At 37.4% G+C, this 25,899-nt stretch overlaps 1 protein-coding gene across 1 annotated transcript; it reads left to right on the top strand.

Moving 5' to 3' along the window:
- The first annotated feature begins 257 nt into the window (after nt 1-257).
- Nucleotides 258-25,199, top strand: LOC105969285 (Zinc finger, C3HC4 type (RING finger) family protein). Its single transcript, XM_012994031.2, has 14 exons — nt 258-772; nt 2,705-3,431; nt 4,158-10,141; nt 11,031-12,502; nt 12,738-13,001; nt 14,647-14,867; nt 15,526-15,797; nt 16,748-19,796; nt 19,874-20,006; nt 20,897-21,411; nt 21,505-22,389; nt 23,146-23,328; nt 24,543-24,764; nt 24,890-25,199. The coding sequence occupies exons 1-13, from the start codon at nt 441-443 to the stop codon at nt 24,738-24,740; spliced, it is 14,235 nt and encodes a 4,744-aa protein (XP_012849485.2). The 5' UTR covers nt 258-440; the 3' UTR covers nt 24,741-24,764; nt 24,890-25,199.
- The last annotated feature ends 700 nt before the right edge of the window (nt 25,200-25,899 follow it).

The raw sequence follows: 25,899 nt of genomic DNA, 5'->3' as shown, positions 1-25,899 counted from the left end.
AGCAATTGGGTTTGTCGTCATTATGCAACCAAAGTAGTATATGCGCATGTGGCAGTCCGCACTTTTGAAATTCAATTGTACAAACGTCTGCATTTAACATTTATAAAGAAATTAATATCAGTTTTGTAACATGTAATTATGATGTGGCATACTGAACCATAAGTAAATAAAAGATAACATTATATTATCTGGAAAATATTTGAATGTGTGAAATCAATATTATTTTGGTATGATTCAAAGGTTATCACGATTCTTATTTAAGTTGACAATCTTGGCCCATGGACTGAAAAATTTATACGCTTCCCTTTTATTTTTATTAATAATAATAAGAAACAACTCTTCCTTCAGTTCACAATATTGGCCCCTTTGACTAACCGCCGTCGTTTGGGTAAAATAATGCCTGACTGAGAGAGAACCTAGACTCTGATCGCCGGCGTAAAATGGAAGCGCCGATTCTTCTCGAAGATTTCGGTCAGAAGGTCGATTTAACTCGTAGGATCAGAGAGATTCTGTTGAATTACCCGGAGGGCACTACCGTTCTCAAGGAGCTCATCCAGAACGCCGACGATGCCGGTGCCACCACCGTCCGCCTCTGCCTTGATCGGAGGACTCACGGCGTCGACTCTCTCCTCTCCGATAGCCTCGCCTCGTGGCAGGGACCTGCCCTACTTGCCTATAACGACGCCGTTTTCTCTGAACAGGATTTCGTCAGTATTTCTCGGATTGGTGGCAGCTCTAAACATGCCGATGCTTGGAAAACTGGCCGCTTTGGGTAACTAATACCTCTTTCTTTGTTTTTTTTGAAATTTGTTAGAAGCTGTTAATGTGTATGTGGTGTGGTGCCTTGATAAATTCATCAATATGTGAAAGCATTCATTTGCACCAACCGTTTGTGCGGTTTCTAATTGCTAACCCTGATTGCTTTGCTATGAATCATAAGATAATTCAAAATATTGGTGCTTCGTTGCTTAGAGAACGTCGATCAATCACTAGAGGGATTGAAAGGCAGAACATGGAAATATGAGCTAAACAACGAGCTAAATTAACGTAACAACTACAAGTATTATTCTGAATTTTGCTTGCCCTTTGACATAAAATCTGCCCCTAAACTTGATCAATTTTGCATGTGAACTTGGGTTTATCATAAATGTTTTTCCTATATATATGTATATCATTTTGTCTGGTTCATTTGCTCAATTATTTTCTTTAATTCAATATGAAATTTCTTTCTCAAGGGAGATAAAGAGAAACAGCTATAATCAATCAATTTAGTCATGCATTTAATGAATGAAACAGAGACTTAGTAGACTGAAGTTTCGATAAATATTTCGGGTAAATCTTAGGCTTTGATTCGATCGTGGATTCTAAGATTCCAAGTATGTTTGGATTCTGAGAAAATTTGTGATGAAAATGATTCTTTGGTGAACCACTTTCTCTAATTTTGTTTGCTAATGAGAACAAAAGAATAAAATAAACAAAATAAATGAAATTTTGCTCGGCAATGACAACAAAAGAAAAAAAATGATAAAGACCTGCTAGACTTTTTTCCTTGTCTAAAAGGCAAAATTATTTTCCATTTCGATTTCAAATTACTTTAATTATCACTTTATTTCTTAACCAGAAAAGAAAGATATTTTACATGGCACGACAAGTTTGCTAGTAATCACAATAAACAAATATATGATTGAAAAACACAATGAAACTATACCTTATATGAGTTTTAAGTCTGTTATACACTAGGAAGGTGAAAAATTCTACATATCAAGTTACTGTTGCCTCTGTCCAACCAAATCTATCATTAATACAGTTTGATGTAATATTCTACTATATTAAGTGCATAGTTATAATCCCATGCAACCTCTTTGAACCTCGCAATTCACATCTGTTGGATAGAAGAACCCTGAAGCAAGTCTCAATGACAGTCATCACTCCGTGATTATAAAAGATGCCATTGTGATGAAATCTCAATTTCCCTTTTACATTTTTCTCATTCTTCAGTCAGATAAATTTTGCATAGTATGTCCTCCTTCCCTCACATTTGAATGTTGAATACCTAACAAAATTGTGAGGCTAATGTTTAATACTAGAATAATTGTTAGCCAGTCTTACTTTACTCTGTAAAGCCTTTAAAGTTGGCTCCGCATATACTATACATATTAAATTGTAGTCCATCTGTGATTCAGGTTCATTTCTTATCTCTCTGTGCAAGTAGAATTAAAGATACTGAGCTTGAAAATAGGGAAGAGTTGCACCAAGCTGCATTTTAAACCTTTATATAGCTGAAAGTTGCCAAATTCACCTTTTTTATAGCTGGATATAACTTTATAATTTGTTTTCGTTTCATTGCCATATGATTGTGGTCAATTCCAATGTTTTGAAGTAAAAAATGTTAATGAATTATTTAGTTACATTTGTTGGTTACCGTGTGCATGTCATGAATCGATGTTGCTATTGCCTTTCCCATATTTTAATTTAGGCATTCAATTTCTGTGTTAAAAGATTGGCGGTGTAATTTGTCAAGTTGCATGAGCGTATTCATGATTTGGTGCAATAGGCAATACATGGAAGTCCTACTTTGAGTTATGCTGATCCTTGATGTGTGAATAATATGCTTTTTAAAAGTTGTGTGGTATCTTTGGAGCTTCAGTTTGTTACTTATGTTTCTCCTGTGAAATGGATATATCTCTAATTCTCATTTTTCTAGGGTGGGCTTCAACTCGGTATACCATTTAACCGACTTGCCTTCTTTTGTGAGCGGCAAACATGCTGTTATATTTGATCCACAGGGTGTTTATCTTCCCAATGTCTCCACTACTAATCCTGGAAAGCGGATAGAGTACGTTAGTTCCTCTGCCATCTCACTGTATAAAGATCAATTTTTACCATATTGTGCCTTCGGTTGTGACATGAAAAGTCCTTTCCAAGGAACTTTATTTCGTTTTCCTTTGAGGAATACAGATCAGGCTGCAAATAGTAAACTCTCAAAGCAAGCTTACCTTGAAGATGATATATCCTCCATGTTTGTTCAGCTTTATGAGGAAGGAATTCTATTGCTGCTTTTTCTTAAAAGCGTGTTATCTATAGAAATGTATATCTGGGATTTAGGGATGTCTGAGCCAAGGAAGATGTACGCCTGCTCTATTAATTCGTCAAGTAGCGATGTATTGTGGCATCGCCAGGCAGTTCATAGACTCGCGAAGTTGAAATCTTCTTCTGATTGTGAGATGGACTCATTTTCACTGGATTTCTTGAGTGAGGCTGCAATAGGGAATGTTTCACAAATAAGAAAGCATAAGTTCCATGTGGTGCAAATGATGGCTTCACCATCCAGTAGAATTGGTGCTTTTGCAGCAATGGCAACAAAGGATTATGACATGCATCTGTTGCCCTGGGCATCCGTTGCAGCGTGCATATCAGATGATTCAGTTAATGTAATTCCCTTCACTTACAGTAGTTGTAGGGTGCTATTTTTCTAGTCCGCATGCCTTCATTCTCTCCTGCTATTTATATTTATCTTTCCATTTGAACATTTACAGTATGCATATGTGTGTGTAATCTTGCATTTGGGATTCATATACATTTTTGTATACTAGTAGCACTCAACTTCTAGTAATAACATATATCGCTAATGGTGTTACTTGTTTTGAGCAGTGTCAACATTTGCTGGATATCTTGAATTTATTTCGTCATGTATGCGGGGATTTTAATGCTTCTTTCTTCGTCCGAGTCCCAAAGTGTAAAATTTTAGATTTTAGTTCTGTGAAGTGTCTTATATTTTTCTGAAGTGGTGATATGTGGTGGGGGTGCATTTTTATCATCACCTACTAATTCTATGTTGCTGCCTACAAAAATAAAGTTCCTATAGATAATTTGTATTATTTAGATGGTTGTGCATAGTGGGTCCGGTAGTAGTGCATCTACTCATCCTTCAATGTCAAAGACACATAATTTTGGTATTGCTCCACTCTAGTCGTATTTGTGATAGGTTTAGCAGATGAAAAAGTACCATAGTTGAAATTTGCTTTCTTTTCTTTGTAATCTAACAACTTCACTAGTTGCAGTTGATTACTGCATATAATAAAAGTGAAAGCTCTCATCTTAACTGTTGCACTCTTTTGTATACTTATGCAATACAATTTTCATGTGAATCACAACAGGACGAAGATCTGAAGATTGGAAGGGCATTCTGTTTTCTCCCGTTGCCTGTGAAAACTGGGTTGCGTGTTCAAATTAATGGATTCTTTGAGGTTTCTTCAAATCGTCGTGGGATTTGGTATGGTGATGACATGGACAGATCCGGAAAGATTCGTTCTCTCTGGAACAGTCTTCTATTGGAATATGTTGTTGCACCTAGTTTTGTCAAGTTACTGCTCGACATGCGGCAACTCCAATGTTCCACAAAAAACTATTATTCTTTGTGGCCTGTCGGTTCATTTGAAGAACCTTGGAATTTGTTAGTTGGGCATTTTTACAGAAACATCTGGGAGTCTCCTGTTTTATATTCGGATGTTGATGGTGGAAAGTGGGTTTCACCTAAGGAAGCGTTTCTTCATCCCACGGAGATTTCCGGAAGCAAGGAAATCGGCAATGTTCTTGTCAAGTTGGGAATGCCTATTGTTTCTTTGCCAGGCGACTTATATGATATGATCTTAAGCTGCAAATTTATCGGGCATCAAAAAGTTGTTACTCCTGATTCAGTACGTCATTATTTGAGGGGTTGCAAAGATTTAAGTGCAATTAGCAGATCCCACAAGTTTATGCTGTTGGAGTATTGCATTGAGGACTTGATTGATACAGAGGTTGGTATTCATGCATCACACCTTCCATTGCTTCCATTAGCAAATGGTAATTTTGGATCGTTATCCAAATCATCTGAAGGGACCGCTTATTTTATTTGCAATGAGTTGGAATATATGTTGGTTCAACAAATTGTTGATAGACTAATTGATAGGAGCATTCCTGCGGAGCTCCTCTGCAGACTAACATCCATAGCAAATGTCTCGGGGGCAAACCTGGTTGTATTTAGTGTAAATGAGTTCCTTCAATCATTTTCAGAATTTTTTCCTGCAGATTGGAAATATAAGACGAAGGTGTCGTGGAATCCAGATTCCAATTCTGCTCATCCTACTTCTTCTTGGTTTTCTCTTTTTTGGCGTTACCTTGGGGAGCAATGTCAAGATTTATCTCTCTTTGGAGATTGGCCTATAATACCATCGGTAACTGGGCATCTGTACAAGCCTTGTATGCAGAAAAAGTTTCTGAATATGGAAAAATTGTCTGAGAAAATGCAACATGTCCTTGTTAAGATAGGATGCAAGATACTGAACACCAATTATTGCATCGAACACCCTCATCTGATTAATTATGTGCATGATGCTGATGCTGCAGGCGTTCTATATTCAATCTATGATGTATTTTCTAATGATACTATTACTCAGCTTCTTCAGTGTCTGGAAGCAAATGAGAGAGATGAGCTTCGTCAATTTCTTCTGAATCCTACATGGTTTGTTGGAAAGAAAACGGATGATCCTCTCATACAGAATAGCAAGTGGCTTCCAATTTATAGAGTGTATGGTGGAGAATCTGTTGCAAATCTCAACTATTCTGATTTAGTAAACCCCCGTAAGTTCTTACCCCCATTTGACTGCCCAGAATGCTTGTTTTCTGGTGAATTCATATGTAATTTGTCAAACACTGAAGAAGAGTTGCTAATGAGATACTATGGTATCGAACGGATGAGAAAGCCACAGTTTTATAAGTTGCATGTCTTGAATAGGCTAAAGCAGCTGGAAAGTGATGTTCGCAACAGGGTCATGCTTTCTGTTCTTCAAGAGCTACCACAGTTATGTGTAGAGGATGCATCCTTCAGGGAAAGCTTAAGAAATTTGGAATTTGTCCCCACTGTTAGTGGCAATCTGAAAAGCCCTGCAGTGTTATTTGATCCAAGAAATGAAGAATTGTATGCTTTACTGGAAGATTGTGATAGTTTTCCTTCTGGGATTTTCCAAGAATCAGGTGTCTTAGACATGTTACAAGGGCTGGGTCTCAAAACAACTGCCTCTGTTGATGCAGTCATTCAAAGTGCTCGTTCTGTGGAACTCTTAATGCATAAAAATCCGGAAAAAGCTCATTCAAGAGGGAAGGTACTTCTTTCATATCTTGAAGTGAATGCATTAAAGTGGCTACCTGATCCTCCAGTGGATGATCAAAGAACAGTGAATAGGTTGTTCTTCAGAGCTACAAATGCATTTAAATCCCGTCATACCAAATCAGACATAGAGAAGTTCTGGAATGAGCTCAGGCTGATTTCATGGTGCCCTGTCCTTATATATCCGCCACACACATCATTACCATGGCCCACAGTCTCGTCGTTGGTTGCTCCTCCTAAGCTTGTGAGGCTATACTCAGACATGTGGCTTGTCTCTGCGAGTATGCGGATACTGGATGGAGAGTGCTCCTCATCATCATTGTCCTATCAGCTTGGTTGGTCTAACCCTCCAGGAGGAAGTGTAATTGCTGCTCAGCTGCTTGAGCTTGGGAAAAATAATGAGATCATATCCGATCCCATTCTGCGACAGGAACTGGCTTTGGCAATGCCAAGGATATATTCCATCTTGATGACCTTGCTTGGTTCGGATGAAATTGAAATTGTAAAGGCTGTTCTAGAAGGTTCTCGGTGGATATGGGTCGGAGATGGATTTGCCACCTCAAATGAGGTTGTCCTTACTGGTCCTCTTCACTTGGCTCCCTATATTCGTGTCATACCTGTTGATTTAGCTGCTTTCAGTGACTTATTTTTGGAGCTAGGTATTCAGGAATATTTGCGGCCTTCTGATTATGCTAATATATTACGTAAAATGGCCCATAAGAAGGGTAATGTTCCATTAGATTCTCATGAAATCAATGCTGCTACATTTATTGCTCAACACCTCGCAGATGCTCACTTTTCTGAAGATCAAACTAAGATATATCTTCCAGATGTAGCAGGCAGACTACATAACGCCACAAGTTTAGTCTATAATGATGCTCCCTGGTTGCTTGAGTCTGAAGGTTCTAACAACTTATTTGGCAATGCTGCTATTTCATTGGGTGCTAAACAAGCTATTCACAAATTTGTTCATGGTAATATTTCTCATGATATAGCTGAAAAGCTTGGGGTACGTTCCTTTCGGAGAATTTTGCTTGCAGAGAGTGCTGATTCCATGAATTTGAGTTTGTCTGGAGCTGCTGAAGCATTTGGACAGCATGAAGCTTTGACAACCAGACTTAGGCATATACTTGAAATGTATGCTGATGGACCGTCAGTTCTCTTTGAGATGGTACAAAATGCTGAGGATGCAGGAGCCTCGAATGTTACCTTTTTACTGGATAAATCTAATTATGGGACTTCATCTCTTCTGTCACCTGAAATGGGAGATTGGCAAGGCCCGGCTTTGTATTGTTTCAATGACTCTGTTTTCAGTTCACAAGATCTTTATGCTATTTCCCGCATAGGCCAGGAAAGTAAACTAGAGAAACCGTTTGCAATTGGAAGATTCGGGCTTGGCTTTAATTGTGTTTATCACTTTACCGATGTCCCAACTTTTGTTTCTGGAGAAAATATTGTCATGTTTGATCCTCATGCCTGCCATTTGCCTGGAACTTCTCCAACTCACCCCGGGCTACGAATCAAATTTGTGGGCAGAAACATTTTGGAACAATTTCCTGATCAGTTTTCTCCATTTCTACACTTTGGATGTGATCTGCAACATCCATTTCCTGGTACTCTTTTCCGTTTTGCCCTTAGAACAGCCAATGGTGCCTCTAGAAGCCAAATAAAAAAAGAAGTGTATCCACCTACTGATGTCCTGTCACTGTTTTCTTCCTTTTCTGAGGTTGTTTCTACTACACTACTCTTTCTGCGCAATGTAAAGACTATATCCATTTTTGTCAAAGAAGGGCTTAACAGCGAAATGCAGTTGCTACACCGTGTTCGCAAGGATTGTGTTAGTGAGCCTGAAGCTGGAAAAGGTCCACTTCATCAAATTTTTAGCTCTATGCATGGGAATGAGCTAGATAGTTTGAGCAAAGATCAGTTCCTTCAAAGGTTGAGCAAGTCGATCAGTGTTGATGTTCCATGGAGGTCTCAGAAGCTTTTGGTGTCTGAGCAGAACCCCTCTGGTTGTAGGTCAAGCTTGTGGTTAACTACTGAATGCTTAGGTAGTCTCAACAGGAAAAAAATCACAACGTTTGACAAGAAATTTCACAAGTTTGTTCCTTGGGCTTGCGTAGCTACACCTATAAACTCTTTGGATATTGAGAAAAAAATGGGTGGGATTCAGGAAAATTTGAGTGAAACTTTCCCTAATACTGCTGAAATTCTGCAGATTCTTCAGACATCTTCTCGAGCCACACTTACTTTTGAGGGTCGGGCTTTTTGCTTCTTACCTCTCCCAATTAGTACTGGTCTTCCTGTTCATATAAATGGCTATTTTGAGTTGTCATCAAACCGGAGGGATATATGGTTTGGTGATGACATGGCAGGGGATGGGAAGATGCGTTCAGACTGGAACATGTACCTCCTTGAAGATGTCGTTGCCCCAGCTTACGCTCGTCTTATTGAGACAGTTGCACGGGAATTCGGTCCAAGTGATTTGTTCTTTTCCTTTTGGCCTATAACAGGAGGTTTTGAACCTTGGACCTCACTGGTAAGAAAGCTTTACCAGTTTATCTCTGAGAATGGTCTTCCTGTACTCTACACAGAAGCCCGAGGTGGCCAGTGGATTTCAACCAAGCAAGCCATTTTTCCTGATCACAATTTTGATAAGTCATCAGAGCTTTTAAAAGCATTGTCCGATGCTGGCTTACCTGTGGCTAGCGTTCCAAAGGAGATTGTTAACAAATTTATGGAAATTTGCCCATCCCTGCATTTTCTCACACCTCAGTTACTACGAACACTTCTAATTCGGAGGAGACGTGAATATACAGATAGAAATGCAATGATCTTAACCCTTGAATACTGCTTGCTTGATCTTACATGTCCAGTCATATCGAAAAGTTTCTACGGGTTACCCTTGTTACCACTTTCAAGTGGTGTGTTTGCAAAACTAGACAAAAGGGGGCTGACTGAACAAATTTATGTTACAAGGGGGGATGGCTACAGCCTTCTAAAGGATTCTATTCCACATCAACTGGTGGACTGCACTATTTCTGACTATCTTTACGATAAGTTGTGTGTTCTAGCTGAAAGCGAAGATTTTAATATCTCTTTTTTGACATGTCAACTTCTTGAAAATATACTTGCCACACTGATTCCACCAGAATGGCATAATGCAAAGCAGGTTACATGGATTCCTGATAATCAAGGCCATCCAAGTTTGGAATGGATGAAACTTCTATGGAGCTATCTGCGATCATCTTGTGAAGATCTTTCATTGTTTTGTAACTGGCCAATTTTGCCAGTTGAAAATAACCAGCTTATACAGCTTGTTGAAAACTCTAATGTCGTCATAGATGGTGGGTGGAGTGAAAACATGTTGGCATTGTTGCAGAGAGCTGGGTGCCTAATACTGAGGCGTGACATCTCAATTGAACATGCTCAGCTGAAACTTTTTGTTCAGCCTTCAACTGCAATTGGTGTTCTAAATGCACTGCTAGCAGTCACTGGTAAGGTAGATGACATCGAGGTGCTCTTTGGTGATGCTACGGATGGAGGACTGCATGAACTTAGAAGTTTTATTCTTCAAATGAAATGGTTCTCTGATGGTTTAATGGACGACACTCATGTCAATGTTATTAAGCACATTCCGATGTTTGAATCATACAAGAGTAGAAAACTTGTGTCTTTAAGTAGATCTCTCAAATGGCTTAAACCGGAGTATACACGTGATGATCTTTTAAATGATGACTTTGTCAAATTGGACTCTGATAAAGAAAGAATAATACTGGAGAAATATTTAGGTATCAGAGAACCTTCAAGGGTGGATTTCTACAAAGATTATGTACTCTCGCGCATGTCAGAGTTCATTTTCCAGGAGGGTTATCTCTTGGACCTTTTGCGTGATATTAGATTTTTGATTGAGGAGGATAACACTTGCAAAGAAGTGTTCTCTGCAACACCTTTTGTTCAGTCATCAGATGGAGCATGGACAGAGCCATTGAGGTTTGTTTCCTAAATGCATTGCTAATGGTCAATTTTTTATTTAAAGCATGATAAGTGGTTTGCAAGGAGTTTGTTTTCTGCTTGTTTCAAATCAATTTGTAAATGTCCACGGTGTGGTTATGAATTGTGGAAGATATGGAGTATTTTTTGTATATTCATTCATTAGGAAAAATGATACATATATATGATACAATCACTGAAAGAGAACATCTCTCTTATAGTTATGGGCTACTATCACTCCTAATATAACATTTAACTAAGATTCTAAGTGCTAATAGAGCTATTAACACAATAAATATTCCACCTGACTAAAATATTTGTCCAGATAAATCATTATCAATTGCGATGCAAATGCAAAATGCACTTAGTTCTGTAGACAGATTTCATGAGAGGTCTGCACATTATATTGCTGGAAGTGCATGTTTTTATGTTGTTTACGATTGAACTTTCCGATTATCTAAGTAATGGGCAAATAACCACGTCATGAAAGATTTTTGAGGAAGAAAGAGGTATGCAGCGTAGACAATAGAAGCGAAACAAGCATGAATTATCTTTTTATTGGAAATGGTAAAGCTAAAATGGTGGCTTGGTAGCCATCTGTGATTTTGAATTGTGGATTTATGAGTTATAGAACTTCCTTTTTTGACACCTACTGTGAGTCTTTATACAGCTTTATGAATTTACCAAGGGGTTCCGTATAGAAAGTAATCTGGAACAGGAGAAAACTTGTTACATATTGTAAAATCACGACCTAGATTGTTGACAGAGGGGGGAGGGCACTGCACTACTTGCAGCTTATACACTGTCGTTATATGTAGATCCAGTTACAAAGTTTGAAACATGCTGTTATTGGTAAGCACCTAACGACTTCTAATATGCTCATTCACAGGCTTTATGATCCCCGTGTTTCTGAACTGAAAATGCTTTTCCACCAAGGAGCATTTTTCCCCTCTGAGAACTTCTCTGCCCCTGAAATTCTGGAAACTTTAGTTACCCTTGGTCTCAAACAAACCCTGGGTTTTTCGAGTTTACTCGATTGTGCCAGGTCAGTTTCGATGTTATATGAATCAAGAGACTCTGAAGCATTAATACTTGCAAAGAGACTGCTTTCATGTTTAAATGCACTATCAGTGAAGCTGCTTCATGCTGAAGAGAGGGAAGAGTCTGCGGACACTACAGAATCTCCAGAGAGTTCTCTTCGTGGAGATGAAGAGAAGTTGTCTGTTTATGGTTCTGCGGACCTCTCAAATGTTTTGGACGTTCATTCAGTAGTCAATAACTTGGTAGATGATATGAAGAGAGAAGACTTTTGGTCAGGTCTGCGTTCTATCAGCTGGTGTCCTGTGTATTCTGATCCTCCAGTTCAGGGGCTTCCATGGTTAGCCTCAGCTCATAACATAGCAGCACCAGTTACAACCAGGCCCAAATCACAGATGTGGATGATTTCATCCAAGTTGCATGTACTGGATGGTGATTGTTCCGAGTACCTACAACATAAGCTCGGCTGGATGGATCCTCCAGATGTGGATACCTTGTCTTCTCAATTACTGGGACTATGCAACAGCTATAATGATATCAGGTTTAATGATGATGCTATACTGAAAAAGCAAATACCGTTAATCTATTCACAGTTGCAAAATTATGTTAAAACTGATGATTTGCCGTATCTTAAATCTTCTTTGGACGGCGTTAAATGGGTGTGGATTGGAGATGAATTTGTCTCTCCAGATGTGCTTGCGTTTGATTCACCTGTGAAATTTAGTCCCTACATGTATGTGGTACCATCTGAGCTATCAATATTCCAGGATTTGCTTTTGGCATTGGGCGTTAGACATAATTTTGATATTTCCGACTATTGTGATGTTTTAAAACGGTTGCAAAATGATGTAAAAGGTGGCACCCTCTCAAGTGATCAGTTGAATTTTGTCCAGTGTGTCCTAGAAGCCATCGTAGATAATTACTTGGATAGGTCAGAACTAGAACTTCCCACCACACTTTTGATTCCAGATTCTACTGGAATGCTCATAGGTGCAGCGAATCTTGTGTATAATGATGCACCATGGATGGAGCCCAATTCCCTTGGTGGCAAACGTTTCGTGCATTCCTCGATCAGCTATGACCTGGCTAGCCGATTGGGCATCCAATCACTTCGATCCCTTTCTTTTGTCAGTAAAGAATTGACTAAAGATTTTCCATGCATGGACTATAACAAAATACGCGAGCTACTGGAATCATATGGCAACTATGAGTTTCTTCTCTTTGACTTGCTTGAATTGGCTGATTGCTGCAAAGCCAAAAAGCTTCACCTCATCTTTGACAAGAGGGAACACCCCAGGCAGTCTCTCCTGCAGCACAATCTTGGTAATCAATTGTGGGTTGTTTGGCACAACTATATTATATATATTAATAGAATTATACTTTGTGTAATATAGTTTCTCAAGTTTCTGGCAAGCTACTGAGGTTCTATGATAATCCAGTTTATGGCTGTTCTCGTATTTTTGACCTATGGTTTTCTCGTTATGAGCTCTAGCAATCATTGGTACAGGGTTTAACCTAACTTGTGCCGACGTCTATAACTGATTTTCACTCTATGCAGCTGAATTTCAAGGGCCTGCCCTGGTGGTAATCCTGGAGGGAGCCAGCTTAAATGGAGATGAAGTCGGTAGTCTCCAGTTTCTTCCACCATGGAGTCTGAGGGGCCGTACTCTAAGCTATGGCTTGGGATTGCTAAGCTGTTTCTCTATCAGTGATCTGCCATCAATGATATCTGATGGCTGTTTGTATATTTTTGATCCTCGGGGGTTAGCAATTGCCACGCCGTCAGCGCGCTCACCGTCTGCTAAAGTTTTTCAACTGAAAGGTATGCCTGGATAGACATCATATCCTATCATGCATGGTTTTCTTGCATCAAAATTATCTATTGTTTCATCTATTTGATTAGGTTGGGGGTTTGCCTAACCCCCCACCCGTTTGGGTGTTTTAAATTGTTTTTTTTTGTTCAGATGACTTTTTTGGCAAGTCCAATGAATATTACAATGTTGGCAAATAAATAGTTGTGTGGTGCTTCCCAATTGCTTTATTTGTTGTTTTTCTATTATTTTTCTTGTATTTTGTTGATAACTTCTGAGTTCAGTTTTAGGCAGTAACAAGATCCTTTCGCTCTCTACCCATTCCTGTAAAAGTTAAAAGTGGTCATATGCACAAGTCAATTTAAATTACTGATGAATAAACAACATCACTTTGTTCACATTGCTGCTTCCCTTTCTGTTGTACTCTAGGGAGAGGGTATAATGATGACAGTAATTACTTCAAAGATTCTTTTAAATGTGATAAAGATGGCTCTTCAAAATTTATATTCTTACATCAAATACCTGAGCAAAAATATATATAGTTTGATTAGTATTTGCAAAGGCCAGGACTTTTGGAAACCTCGTATTCTTATTTGTGACGATATGCCACCTTTTATGATATCATAGGTCTTAAAATCACTTCCTGATTGTCACGTCATTCTATCGAATTCCTTAAGCAACTTCAATTTGCGGTCAGGACCATACATTGTTACATTAGCTGTTATAGTCATATTACGCAGATAAACTGCAATGCATCACTAGGAGGTTTCTGATTTCTATTGATACAACTGGGACAGAATACAGATAGAATACTAGTTGGACACTGGAAGGCTTTTTTGTAGCTTCCTCTTTTAACTGTGTATCTTGTATATTGCAAATTTTAGAGTGCTTAATTTTTAAAATTTTCATCCTGTTCAACATTTAAAAAAAAATTCATATCAATATTGAAGTTGTCCTGCCCGTCATTTCTGTTCTGTTTTAGTTGAGTTCTTGATGGTTTCGTTCTCATACTTCATATGGGCTGCTAAATTCATATTTGAGAATTTGTTCTTGTGGAAATGATGCTCTATGATTTTATTGATTTTTTCTATGTTTCCTTTTAGTAGTAGTAACTTGTTGGTTGTCTGGTACAACTAAATATATTAGTTTGTTTGTTTTGCTAAATCAATATGCACTTTTCCTTTTGATGGTATGTGTACGAGCTAATATTACCAATATACAGTTATCTGATTGCTCTGATTTAGATTATATGCATCTTTCTCCAGCATCCTTTTTTGTTATCACTAATATAAAAGTTTCATTATCTGCCATGCTATTATTATGTTTTGAAGGAAGGGAAACACAAAGGGCATAGTATAGTTCCATTAAATAAACAATTTATATCACTTATAGATGAAAAAGAAAGCTCGCCCTATGTGGACTTATGGAATGCTGAGTAACCAGCACAAGAAACCTCACCTTTTCACAACCAAGGTTCTCTAGAACAACTATTGGTGCTTGTTATGGTGTTAACCATTCTATCACGATTAAGATATGCTAGTGAAAAAATAGGCGGAAAGCCTGTGGAAAAGAACCTACATCTTTACTGTCTTATTCTCTATTTATGTTTGTGTTGTCCAATAGAGAGTACCCATTCTTAACTTCATCTATTCTCAGGTACCAATTTGACAGAGCGATTCCATGATCAGTTTAGCCCAATGCTGATTTATGATAATATGCCATGGTCATCAGCTGATTCCACGGTCATACGCCTGCCTCTTTCATCAGAATTCATTGGGGATGGAGCTGAATTTGGTTTGGCAAGGATGATGTTGATGTTTAACAAGTTCATGGATCATGGTTCTGAAAAGATACTATTTTTGAAGTCAGTGTTGCAGGTAATTTCACAGTTGCATGTAAAAAGTAAAGATTGTAGTAATAATTATGGTAAGAGAGTGTTTCAAATAATATGCTGACGATTTAAAAATCTGAAGTCTAACAGAAAATGTGTCTGAGAAACCAAACTAATTGGATCATTTTCTGTAGAAGCATTCATATTTTTGATGTGGTCAAGAATTTTCTGTAACTATATCCTCCTAGAAATCTTTCAAATTCCTGTACTGTCTTATATGATCTTCTTAGAGTTGCTCTTGTGAATTTATTTTCTTTCTATTGCACGAGATCTCACATTTGAATTTACTAAGACCCTTCTTTGGAATGGCAACTGCACATAGGAAACTTGATTCAAAGACTTGATATTTGTCTATAGTAAAATATGACGTAAGGAAATTTGGAATTTCTTAATTAATGAGAACTTGCCTTTCATGGATTTTTTTATTGGAAATAAAGAATTTTTATTTCATCAAAAAATCATTTAAGTATGATTTCTATGTAATGATTAGAGTACAATTTATCAGTAATTTCACTTGTACCTAGTAACCAGATTACATCTATTCAAACTATGAATCGTAACTTACTCTAAGGAACTTCATTTTACTGAACGAGAATAAAAATATAAGTCTTATGATGGTTGCTAATTAATGCTCTCATACACAGGTATCTTTGTCAACATGGGAGAATGAAATTCCACAACCATCCCTTGATTATTCAGTTGATATTGATCCTCTGTCCGCAGCTCTTAGAAATCCTTTTTCAGAAAATAAGTGGAAGAAATTCAAACTATCAAGTATATTTGGCAGCTCTACTGCTGCAGTCAAATTGCATGTTTTGGATTTGAACATGAATAAGAGGGGAGCTAGATTCATTGATCGGTGGCTCATTGTGCTCAGCATGGGTTCTGGTCAGACAAGAAATATGGCACTTGATAGGTATGTCAAGAAATAAGACCAAAAAAATGTGTATGTAACAGCAAAATATGAGGTTTTATGAGCGTGGGGAGAAACTGAGGAAGTAAATTAGTCATTTGCTATTCGATATGATTGCTTCCGTGTGTATGTTTAACCATCTGCTTAAGTTAAGAGTCTTGGACCTCAATTCCTTTTACTGATACTATTCCTCTGAGTTATGCTGAACTGAGAAAATCATACTTTTTACGTGATCACGAGCTTTAAAACCTATTAACAACTGACTTTCATGGGATATATGGTCTAACTGTCTATGGAAGAAAGAGGATACCTTTTAACATTATTTGTTGGTTATAACCTTCAGTCTGCCGTAGAGATGTTTGTGCAACTCAATACATCTGTTATCACTGTGTGGGTTTATTTTGATGAAATACGAGAGTGCCATTGCCTGCATGTGAAGAGTCATTATCCTATTGTCATATTCATATGCGTTGATTGCTAATTTTCTGTTATTCTTTAAAGAATCAAATGTGATGTTTTGGATTTCTCTGGTTACCGACTAAGTAGTGGTATGTCTGAGTCTAATAAGCCTTGGGTTCTGAACTCTTGTGTCTTAGTATGATTAATTCAAGTAAATGTATATATATTATATCTGGGAATAGGAATATTGTAAAAATTGGCTGGGAGTGTTGATCACTAAGTAGATGTTACCCCATCAAGATCAATTAGTTGTCTTTGACCTAAAATAGTTTAGTCAATCATCAAACTTGGTGAAGCATAACAGTAGCCAGAAGCTTAGGGATCCAAGTGCATTGATTACCTGGATTATGAATCCGTGTCTGCCAATCTCATGTACGTAGACTACAGAAGTATACCGAGCTAGATGATTTCTAATGTCATGGATGCGTCCTTAGATTTAATCTTCTCTAATGGTATACTTGTGCTATTAAACTAATAACATTTCATTTAATCAGGCGGTATCTTGCATACAACCTGACACCTGTTGCTGGAGTTGCTGCACATATATCGAGAAATGGCCATCCTGCTGATAATCATCCATCAAACTCCATCATTTCCCCTCTTCCTCTATCAAGCAGTATAAATATACCAATTACAGTGATGGGATCCTTCCTTGTGCGCCATAATCAGGGTCGCTACCTTTTCAGATGCCAAGACAGCGAAGCTGCATTTGAGCTACAATCTGATGCTGGAAGTCAATTGATTGAAGCTTGGAACAGAGAGCTGATGTCTTGTGTTCGAGACTCTTATACTAAATTGGTACTTGAGATGCAAAAGTTACGGAGTGACCCACTGACTTCTGTTCTTGAACCAAAATTTAGCCGTTCTGTTGGTGCAATTTTGAGTGCTTATGGGGATGAAATTTACACATTTTGGCCAAGGTCAGGCAAGAATGCCTTGGTCAAGCAACCAATAGATGGAAACGATACAGCTTCCATGACTACTTTTAAGGCAGATTGGGAATGTCTAATCGAACTAGTTATTAGGCCACTCTATGCTTCCCTTGTCGAGCTTCCTGTTTGGCGTCTACATTCTGGAAGCTTGGTTAAGGCTGCAGATGGTATGTTTCTTTCACAGCCTGGATCCGGAGTCGGTCAGAACTTGCTACCTGCCACTGTTTGTGCTTTTGTCAAGGAACATTATCCTGTTTTTTCGGTTCCATGGGAATTGGTGACTGAAATTCAGGCTGTGGGTGTTGCAGTAAAGGAAATCAAACCTAAGATGGTCAGAGACCTTCTTCGGTCTACTTCACCATCTGTAGGTAGTTGGTCAATTCATACCTATGTAGATGTTCTTGAATACTGCTTATCTGATATTCAACTTCAAGAGTCATCTAGTTCCAGTGAAATTGGTACACCAAGGGACTTGAATAATCGTGATATTGGCTCTTCAAGCAAAGAAGAAGATAGTCGTTCCTTTACTGTATCGGGCACCAATTCCCTTAGGCATGGTATTATTCCACCTAGTTCAGTCAACTCTGGAGGAGATGCAGTTGAGATGATGACAACCTTAGGGAAAGCTCTATTTGATTTTGGTCGTGGAGTTGTTGAAGATATAGGGAGGGCAGGAGGTTCTTCGGGTCATAGGAACTCGTTGACAGGAAGTAGCAGTTATGGGCCTTATAGTTTCAGTACGGGTGAGGAACAGAAGCTTTTTCATTTATCTACTGAAATCAAAGGCTTACCCTGTCCAACTGCAAAAAATAGTCTGGTCAAATTGGGCTTCACTGAAGTGTGGGTGGGAAACAGAGAGGAGCAGTCTCTTATTACTTCTTTAGCAGGAAAGTTCATTCATCCAGAAGTGCTGGAGAGACCAGTCCTGCAAAATATTTTTTCCAACCACTCTATTCAATCATTCTTGAAATTCCAAGCTTTTTCTCTTCGCTTGCTTGCTAGCCACATGAGATTTGCTTTTCACGAACACTGGTCAAATCATGTGATTGAGTCCAAAAATGTTCCTTGGTTTTCATGGGAGAAATCTTCAAGTTCTGATAGTGAAACAGGTCCTTCTCCTGAGTGGATTAGACTTTTCTGGAAGACCTTCAGTGGCTCATCAGAAGACACCAGTCTGTTTTCTGATTGGCCCCTCATTCCTGCTCTTCTTGGTCGTCCGATCTTATGTCGTGTAAGAGAAAGTCATCTTGTATTTATCCCACCCCTCGTTACTGATTTGGGTTCTTTTAATGCTACTTCCGGAGTAGGTACATCTGAAGTTGGTCAATCTGAATTGTCTTCTGAGGCCCATGAGTTGCAAGCATACTTCTTGTCATTTAAATTTACCGAAGCAAAATATCCTTGGTTATTTTCATTGCTTAATCAATACAATATTCCTATTTTTGATTTTGATTACATGGATTGTGCTCCTCCATCAAAGTGTTTGCCAGCCGATGGACAATCATTAGGGCAAATTGTAGCATCCAAGCTTGTAGCAGCTAAACAAGCTGGATATTTTCATCAACTTACAGTCTTTCCAGATTCAGACCGAAATGAGTTATTCAGTTTATTTGCTTCTGATTTCTCATCTAGTTCCGGTTATGGAAGGGAAGAGCTTGAAGTGCTACGTAGTCTTCCTATTTATAGAACAGTTCTTGGAACATATACCCAATTGGATGGCCAGGATCTGTGCATTATCTCTTCAAAGACATTTCTCAAGCCATCTGATGATCAGTGTCTTTCTTATTCTGCCGAATCTACCGAAAGTTCTTTACTTCGAGCACTTGGAATCTGTGAATTGAATGATCAGCAGATCCTTGTAAAATATGGATTGCCTAGATTTGAAGATAAACCTCAGCTTGAGCAGGAGGATATCTTGATATACCTGTACACAAACTGGAAAGATCTTCAATTAGTTTCATCTATAGTTGAGGCACTTAAAGATACTAGTTTTGTGAAAACGTCTGATGAACAGTCTGAGAACCTGTCCAAACCAAAAGATCTATTTGATCCCAGTGATGCATTATTGGCCTCCGTGTTTTCTGGTGTGAGGAAGAATTTCCCCGGAGAGAGATTCATTTCTGATGGATGGCTTCAGATTTTACGAAAAACAGGTCTCCGTACGTCAGCTGAAGCAGATGTTATTCTGGAATGCGCTAAGCGAGTGGAGTATCTTGGAGGTGAATGTACTAAGCATGTAGAAGTTCTTGATGAAATAAACATTTGGAGTTCCCAGAATGAAGTATCTTATGAGATTTGGGTATTGGCTGAAACTTTAGTCAAATCAATTTTCTCAAACTTTGCTGTACTTTATGGAAACAATTTCTGCAACCTCCTTGGCAAGATTGCTTGTGTTCCAGCTGAAAAGGGATTTCCAAACATAGGTGGCAAAAGAAGTGGGAATAGAGTTCTCTGTTCTTACTCTGAAGCTATAACTATAAAGGATTGGCCTCTTGCTTGGAGTTGTGCACCAATTCTTTCGAAACAGAGTGTTGTACCCCCTGATTATGCTTGGGGACCACTCTATTTGTCAAGTCCTCCAGCTTTCTCCACTGTACTCAAGCACCTTCAGGTATGACAGCTACATTGTGATATTGCTGTGAATATTGTAACGCACTTTAATTGGCACGTGTGACACATATTCCACAGGTTATTGGAAGAAATGGTGGCGAGGACGCTCTTGCACACTGGCCTGCTGTATCAGGTGTCAAGACGGTTGATGAAGCTTCCCTTGAGGTGTTGAAGTATCTCGACAAACTCTGGCCCTCCCTCTCTTCTTCAGGTACTAGTTTTTGTGCCTTCTAGGTAGATGTTTATGAATATTACTGTACGTACAACTCTAGGTTATTAAAGTAAAAGGATCACAATCATCAGCAAATCCTAACCCCTGATTAAAAGTACCCTAGAATAGAATATAGACTAAATCTTCGTTAATGTAGCATAGAATCAAACATATTTGATCCTATCATAAATAAGAATGTTTTGTTGAGACCACTCGGACAATATCTTTGCCAACGTTTTAGGTGAAGTGTGCTACCTGTTCTGATATGACTAATAACTCCCACTTAGTCTCTAGAAAATAATGTTCATTACCAGCTTGTGCTCCTTGAACAGTTTCGTGCCAAGGTTTTGTATAATTTTCTAAATAGGCCACAATTAGGAAACCTGATTTGATGGAGCCTGAAGCTCTGTTATGATAAAAGAATTTATGGAGGAAAATAGGATCCCCAAATTTGATTAATTCACAAAAAAAAAAAGAAATACAAGATTCACATAGTCAGATTTAAAATTGTTCTCAGCATTCAGAACATAAAAGAACACTACCTACGGTTTTAATTTGAATGTTAGACCTGATTTTATTGAGTTTTGTATAACTAAACTACTATACATAACGTTTCCACATATGATACACCGATACTTGTTGGTTTTTTCCCCGACTTGAATTAGTTTATTAAAGAGAGAAGCTCAAACACATAGTGTTGTTACATCACTGATATCAGTCCGGATAAGTGATACCAGTTGATTACACAATTTCTAAGATGTCACCATGTTCTGCTAAGCATTATTCACTTGAATTTGAGTAAAAAACATATTGTTTTTATAAACTTCATGTCCTTTTCTGCATTTTGATTTTTAATTGAGTTCAGTTAATCATTGTTGTTGCATTGACAGACATCGCAAAGCTGCAACAAGTGGCCTTCTTGCCAGCTGCAAATGGCACTCGTTTGGTGACAGCAAGCTCTCTTTTTGCTCGTTTAACAATAAATCTATCTCCATTTGCATTTGAACTCCCTTCGGCATATCTCCCTTTTGTGAAGATTCTTGGAGCCTTGGGACTTCAGGATTCACTATCTGTTGCTTATGCAAGGAATCTTCTTTCAGATCTTCAAAGAGTTTGTGGTTATCAGCGTTTAAATCCGAATGAGTTCCGTGCTGTAGTTGAAATCTTACATTTCATTTGTGATGAGAACAACACTTCAGATGATTCCAACTGGGATTCTGAAGCAGTTGTTCCTGATGACGGCTGCAGGCTCGTCCATGCAAAATCATGTGTATACATTGATGCTCGTGGTTCACATTTAGTCAAGCATATTGATACTTCCAGGCTAAGATTTGTTCACAAAGATCTTCCACAGAGAGTGTGCGAGGCCCTTGGTATCAGAAAGCTTTCTGATGTCGTGAAAGAGGTATCAACATATGGAAGTATTGTAACTATCTATGTAACTTAATATAAAATGCATTTCTCTCGTCTTATGATGTGGATATTTACCTATCTGTAGGAACTGGAAAACATTGAAGAGTTATGCAATTTGGAATGTATTGGTTCTCTTTCACTTGCTGTCATCAGACAAAAGTTAATGAGTGAATCATTTCAAGTGGCAGTGTGGAGAGTACTAACTAGCACCAATCTTGGTTTTGGTACTCAAGTCCTGGAGAAGGTCAAGAAATCATTGGAATCTATTGCAGAAAGATTGAATTTTGTAAAAAAAATATACACTCGTTTCTTGTTGCTTCCAAAGTCAATTAACATTACCCTCATTTCCAATAATTCCATTCTCCCAGAGTGGGAGGAAAAATCCAGCCATAGGGCCCTTTACTTCATAGATGAGTTAAGAACTTGTGTCTTAATCGCTGAGCCACCACAATACATAGCAGTTACTGATGTAATTGCTGCTGTGATAAGTGAGATTCTGGACTCACCGATTCCATTAGCAATTGGATCTTTGTTTCTTTGTCCTGAGTACACTGAGACTGCACTCCTTGATGTCCTAAAACTTTGTTCTCACACAAGAGACACTGTTGGAACTGACTCTTTTCTAGGCAAAGAGATACTGTCACAAGATGCTAACCGAGTGCAGTTCCATCCTCTAAGACCATTCTTCAAGGGAGAGATAGTAGCTTGGAGAGCTTCAAATGGTGAAAGGTTGAAGTATGGTAGACTTCCAGAAAATGTTAAGCCATCAGCTGGACAAGCACTCTACAGACTTATGTTGGAAACTTCGCCTGGGATTACTGAGTCCCTTCTTTCTTCTAATATTTTCTCATTCAAGAATATTTCATATAGCACTTCAGAGTCATCAGATGCGGTACAAGAGGGAGGTAGCATGGTGCATGAAAATAGAACACCAGAAACTTCTCAAGCAGTAAGGTCAAGACCCTCTCAGGTATTATTCTTGTTAACTTGCAAAGTACTTGACAGTTCAACTTCTTTAGCTGTGTAATTTGATGTGTGAACTGTACTCGATAAACTTTGAAAGTTGTGAGGTGAACTATGTGAGATAAATTAATAAAAATAGTATCATTGCCGTATTAGAAAATCTTTCTTGGTTGGTTCACTCTTGGTTAACTTACTGGAGATAAGTGTTATGAAAAAATTGAATCTTGCGCATATCTCTGAACATTGGATCATTAGGCTTCTAACTGTTTTTTAGTCGTTCACTGCTGAAGCCTTTATTGCCACATCTTCCCAAATTGTTGTACTTAGTTTTTTTTTTAAATATAGTATTTTTATTTCTTTAAATGTCTACTTGCATTTTACTGTAGTTGGTTAGTAAATACAAACCGTGTAAGCTTTGGCTTGTCTTGCGGACTACAAGCAACTTCAGGAAAGGCGATAGTGAATGCTGTAAACATGGGTTCATTTGATAATAGTTGAGAACCTAAGAAAAGATATAAACGATGTTAGGATGGGATATAAATTGATATTTTCTGTGAACAAACATATTTGACGAATCGAACTCTATATCTGTCCAACGAATATGAAAATTTTGTGAAAATACTCAGATTTCCTTCAAATCAAGCATCCTGTTCAAATTCATGTACAAATTCCTGTTTAATTATTGTGAAATCAACCCTGATTGTGTCCTTCATTTCTATATATTTGCCTATATCTGTTGTAACTTTTTTCTCTTGACCGGCAGCCACAGCCAGTGCAAGACCTTCACCACGGCAGAGTATCACCTGCGGAATTGGTCCAAGCAGTTCATGAAATGCTTTCTTCAGCTGGCATCAATCTCGACGTAGAAAAACAGTCTCTATTGCAGACAGCATTAACACTGGAAGAACAACTGAAGGAATCTCAGGCTTCACTTTTACTGGAACAGGTATTTATCTTTAAATTGGAAGATATCATATGTGTTTAGAAATGTTTGAGTATTCCCAAAGGGAATTAATTTTTCATGTATTTTGGAATGCTTTAACTATATACAAGTTGAGTAGGTGATGAAGTTACACTTGTGGTGTTAAAATTGAATAAGGTCATATTGCTTTTGATCGTGTGCAGAATAATACTATTATCCGTATTATTTTTAGCATTCATCTGGGGTTCATATGTGACGTATGTGAATGAGATTATACATTTATTAGATTCTGGAATAGTTAGTTAGATTACTTAGATTTTACGAGAACAACACTTGATTCTCACTTTATGTGGTTTGCAATATTTTACATCTTCGAATCCCACAAAATCTAACATATTACAAACCCGTCCGTTTATAAATATCTAACTTAATGACCTGGTCTACTGTTTCATGTCATAAGTATGTAATAAAACTAGTAAATTTTTTTTTTTAGTCCGGGGTCACATTCACTGTTTTTCTTTCTGACCTGTCTCATTTCTAAAATTTAAGTGTGTTCTAATGTATATCTTCCACTCAAAACGAAATAAATCAAAAGCATTGTTCTTTATCAAGAAAATTTTACTTATATATTATTTTTTCCTTCGTAAGCCTTCTATACTTTAGATCTGACACAAGTCCTTATTTAAAATCATGTCATGTTTCAGAATATTGGAGTAAACAAGGTGTCGTAGAGTTTCATTTCAGTGAGATATTATCATATCTAACATAGCTGATGAACTTCAATAGATGTGCATAATTTATATTTTAACATAATAGTTAACAAAACATTATGTACATATAGAGTTACTTAAAATAATATTTTGAAAATTTATTTTTTCTTATGAAATTTTGTGTATTGTACCTTAAATTATAATATTACGATCAGTTATGAAATCGATGTATAATTCAAAAAATTCATTTGAAGTTGACCGGATTTTTACAACTTCAAAATAAAGATGTATGCATCATTCAATCAAAACCGTCGTCCATATTTTGTTGTCTTAACATGTTATACATTATTGTATTATTATGCATAGATAGATATGAACAACGTTGTGACTTTTCACAAGTAAATTTTTATGTTATAAATTTGGATTACTTCTATTCAGTATTTGTAAATTTTTGCTACATTGTGAGTAGATGAGAAGTGACGGAAACAGTTTAATTAATGTTGATTGAAATGCACCGTAACATAACAGGAAAAGTCTGACATGGCTGCGAAAGAAGCTGATACGGCAAAAGTAGCATGGTCTTGCAGAGTCTGTTTAAATAATGAAGTTGATGTCACATTAATTCCATGTGGTCATGTATTGTGTCGAACATGCTCATCAGCAGTTTCAAGGTGCCCATTCTGTCGAATCCAAGTATCTAAAGCAATGAGAATCTTTCGCCCTTGATCTAGAGCTGCTCCCTTAATTGAGGTTACCCTTTTTTCTTTTTTCTTTTTTCTTTTTTCTTTTTTCTTTTTTCTTTTTTCTTTCTTCTATCTTTTTCTCGTTCAGAAGTTTTTAGATATTTTACTGTTTTAACTTGGCTTTAATTGCAGAAATGGAGGTGGGCACACCAACAATGGAGTTTTAACAAGTTTGTGAAACTATGGTTTACCGATTTCTGATCTTTTTGTTTGCAAGTTGCCTGTTTCTGTACAGTAGGCCTGCTGGTTTTTGTAAGCATCTCATTGGTTTTTGTCGGTAAATAATTGTTAACATCATATTCATTTTAATCGGTAAATAATTGTTCATATATTCTAGTATAAATTGCAAATAATCCCTGAGGTATATGCCTGAATTACGAAGATATCCTCCTTTGTAAAATCTGGATCTCTTGAGGTATGTCATTGTATATAATTTCTGAAATGCTAAATGTCGTTTCAATTTTATTAGTCCCGTTTATAATATTCTACTATTTCTATTTCTAAAGTTCTCTGTTTCTCATTTCTCTACAAAATTAATTTAAGGGCGCCAATAAAATTAAATCTATGTATTTTTCTTTTTCCTCTTTTGTCAAAAAAAAAACATTTTTTTTAATTGACCGGGATGAGTTATAGGTTGACAAATATTATGTTTTTCGAAAAATAAATTTTTTTTTCACGCCCAATGAGCATACACGTTAAGTCGACTTCAAATGCACACGTTAAGTCGACTTCAAATGCAATTTGGACCCTCTTTCAATCAAGATTTGAGAAAATGTAAAATGTCAAATTTGTAACACCTCAAGTTGGTTTTCTGATCCAATTTGAATTTGATAGATTCGATGTCTGGTGACAGAGTTTTGAGTGATTTGAACGAAACATTGTCATAAAGCACAATAAGTGGACTTTAAACGAGATTTTGGCAATCTAAACGTTTGAATATGAAAAATACTTAAACATTAATATTGAAGCCTTTAGATTTGGCTTTCAAACCCAACTTGAATCATCTAAATCAAATGTTGGTTTATAGATTTATGGATAATTCAATAAGCACCATCAAAACTCACACCCAAAATGGGCGTGAAACGATTACTTTCGCACCTCATATGGGCATGGATTTGCTTTACTCGCGTCCAAAATGAGCG

Source organism: Erythranthe guttata, chromosome 10 (genome assembly GCF_056151865.1).
Source record: "Erythranthe guttata isolate IM_541 chromosome 10, IM_541, whole genome shotgun sequence".
NCBI lineage: Eukaryota > Viridiplantae > Streptophyta > Magnoliopsida > Lamiales > Phrymaceae > Erythranthe > Erythranthe guttata.
The sequence above is the reverse complement of the archived record's forward strand: the minus strand, read 5'-3'. Positions and strand labels throughout refer to the sequence as shown.

Bases quoted from the DNA above. Each gene is read 5' to 3' on its own strand.
- LOC105969285 (XM_012994031.2), top strand. From the start codon at position 441: ATGGAAGCGCCGATTCTTCTCGAAGATTTCGGTCAGAAGGTCGATTTA. The intron at 15,798-16,747 runs GTATGTCAAGAA...TCATTTAATCAG, and splicing joins AGAAATATGGCACTTGATAG to GCGGTATCTTGCATACAACC. The intron at 23,329-24,542 runs GTATTTATCTTT...GTAACATAACAG, and splicing joins CTTCACTTTTACTGGAACAG to GAAAAGTCTGACATGGCTGC.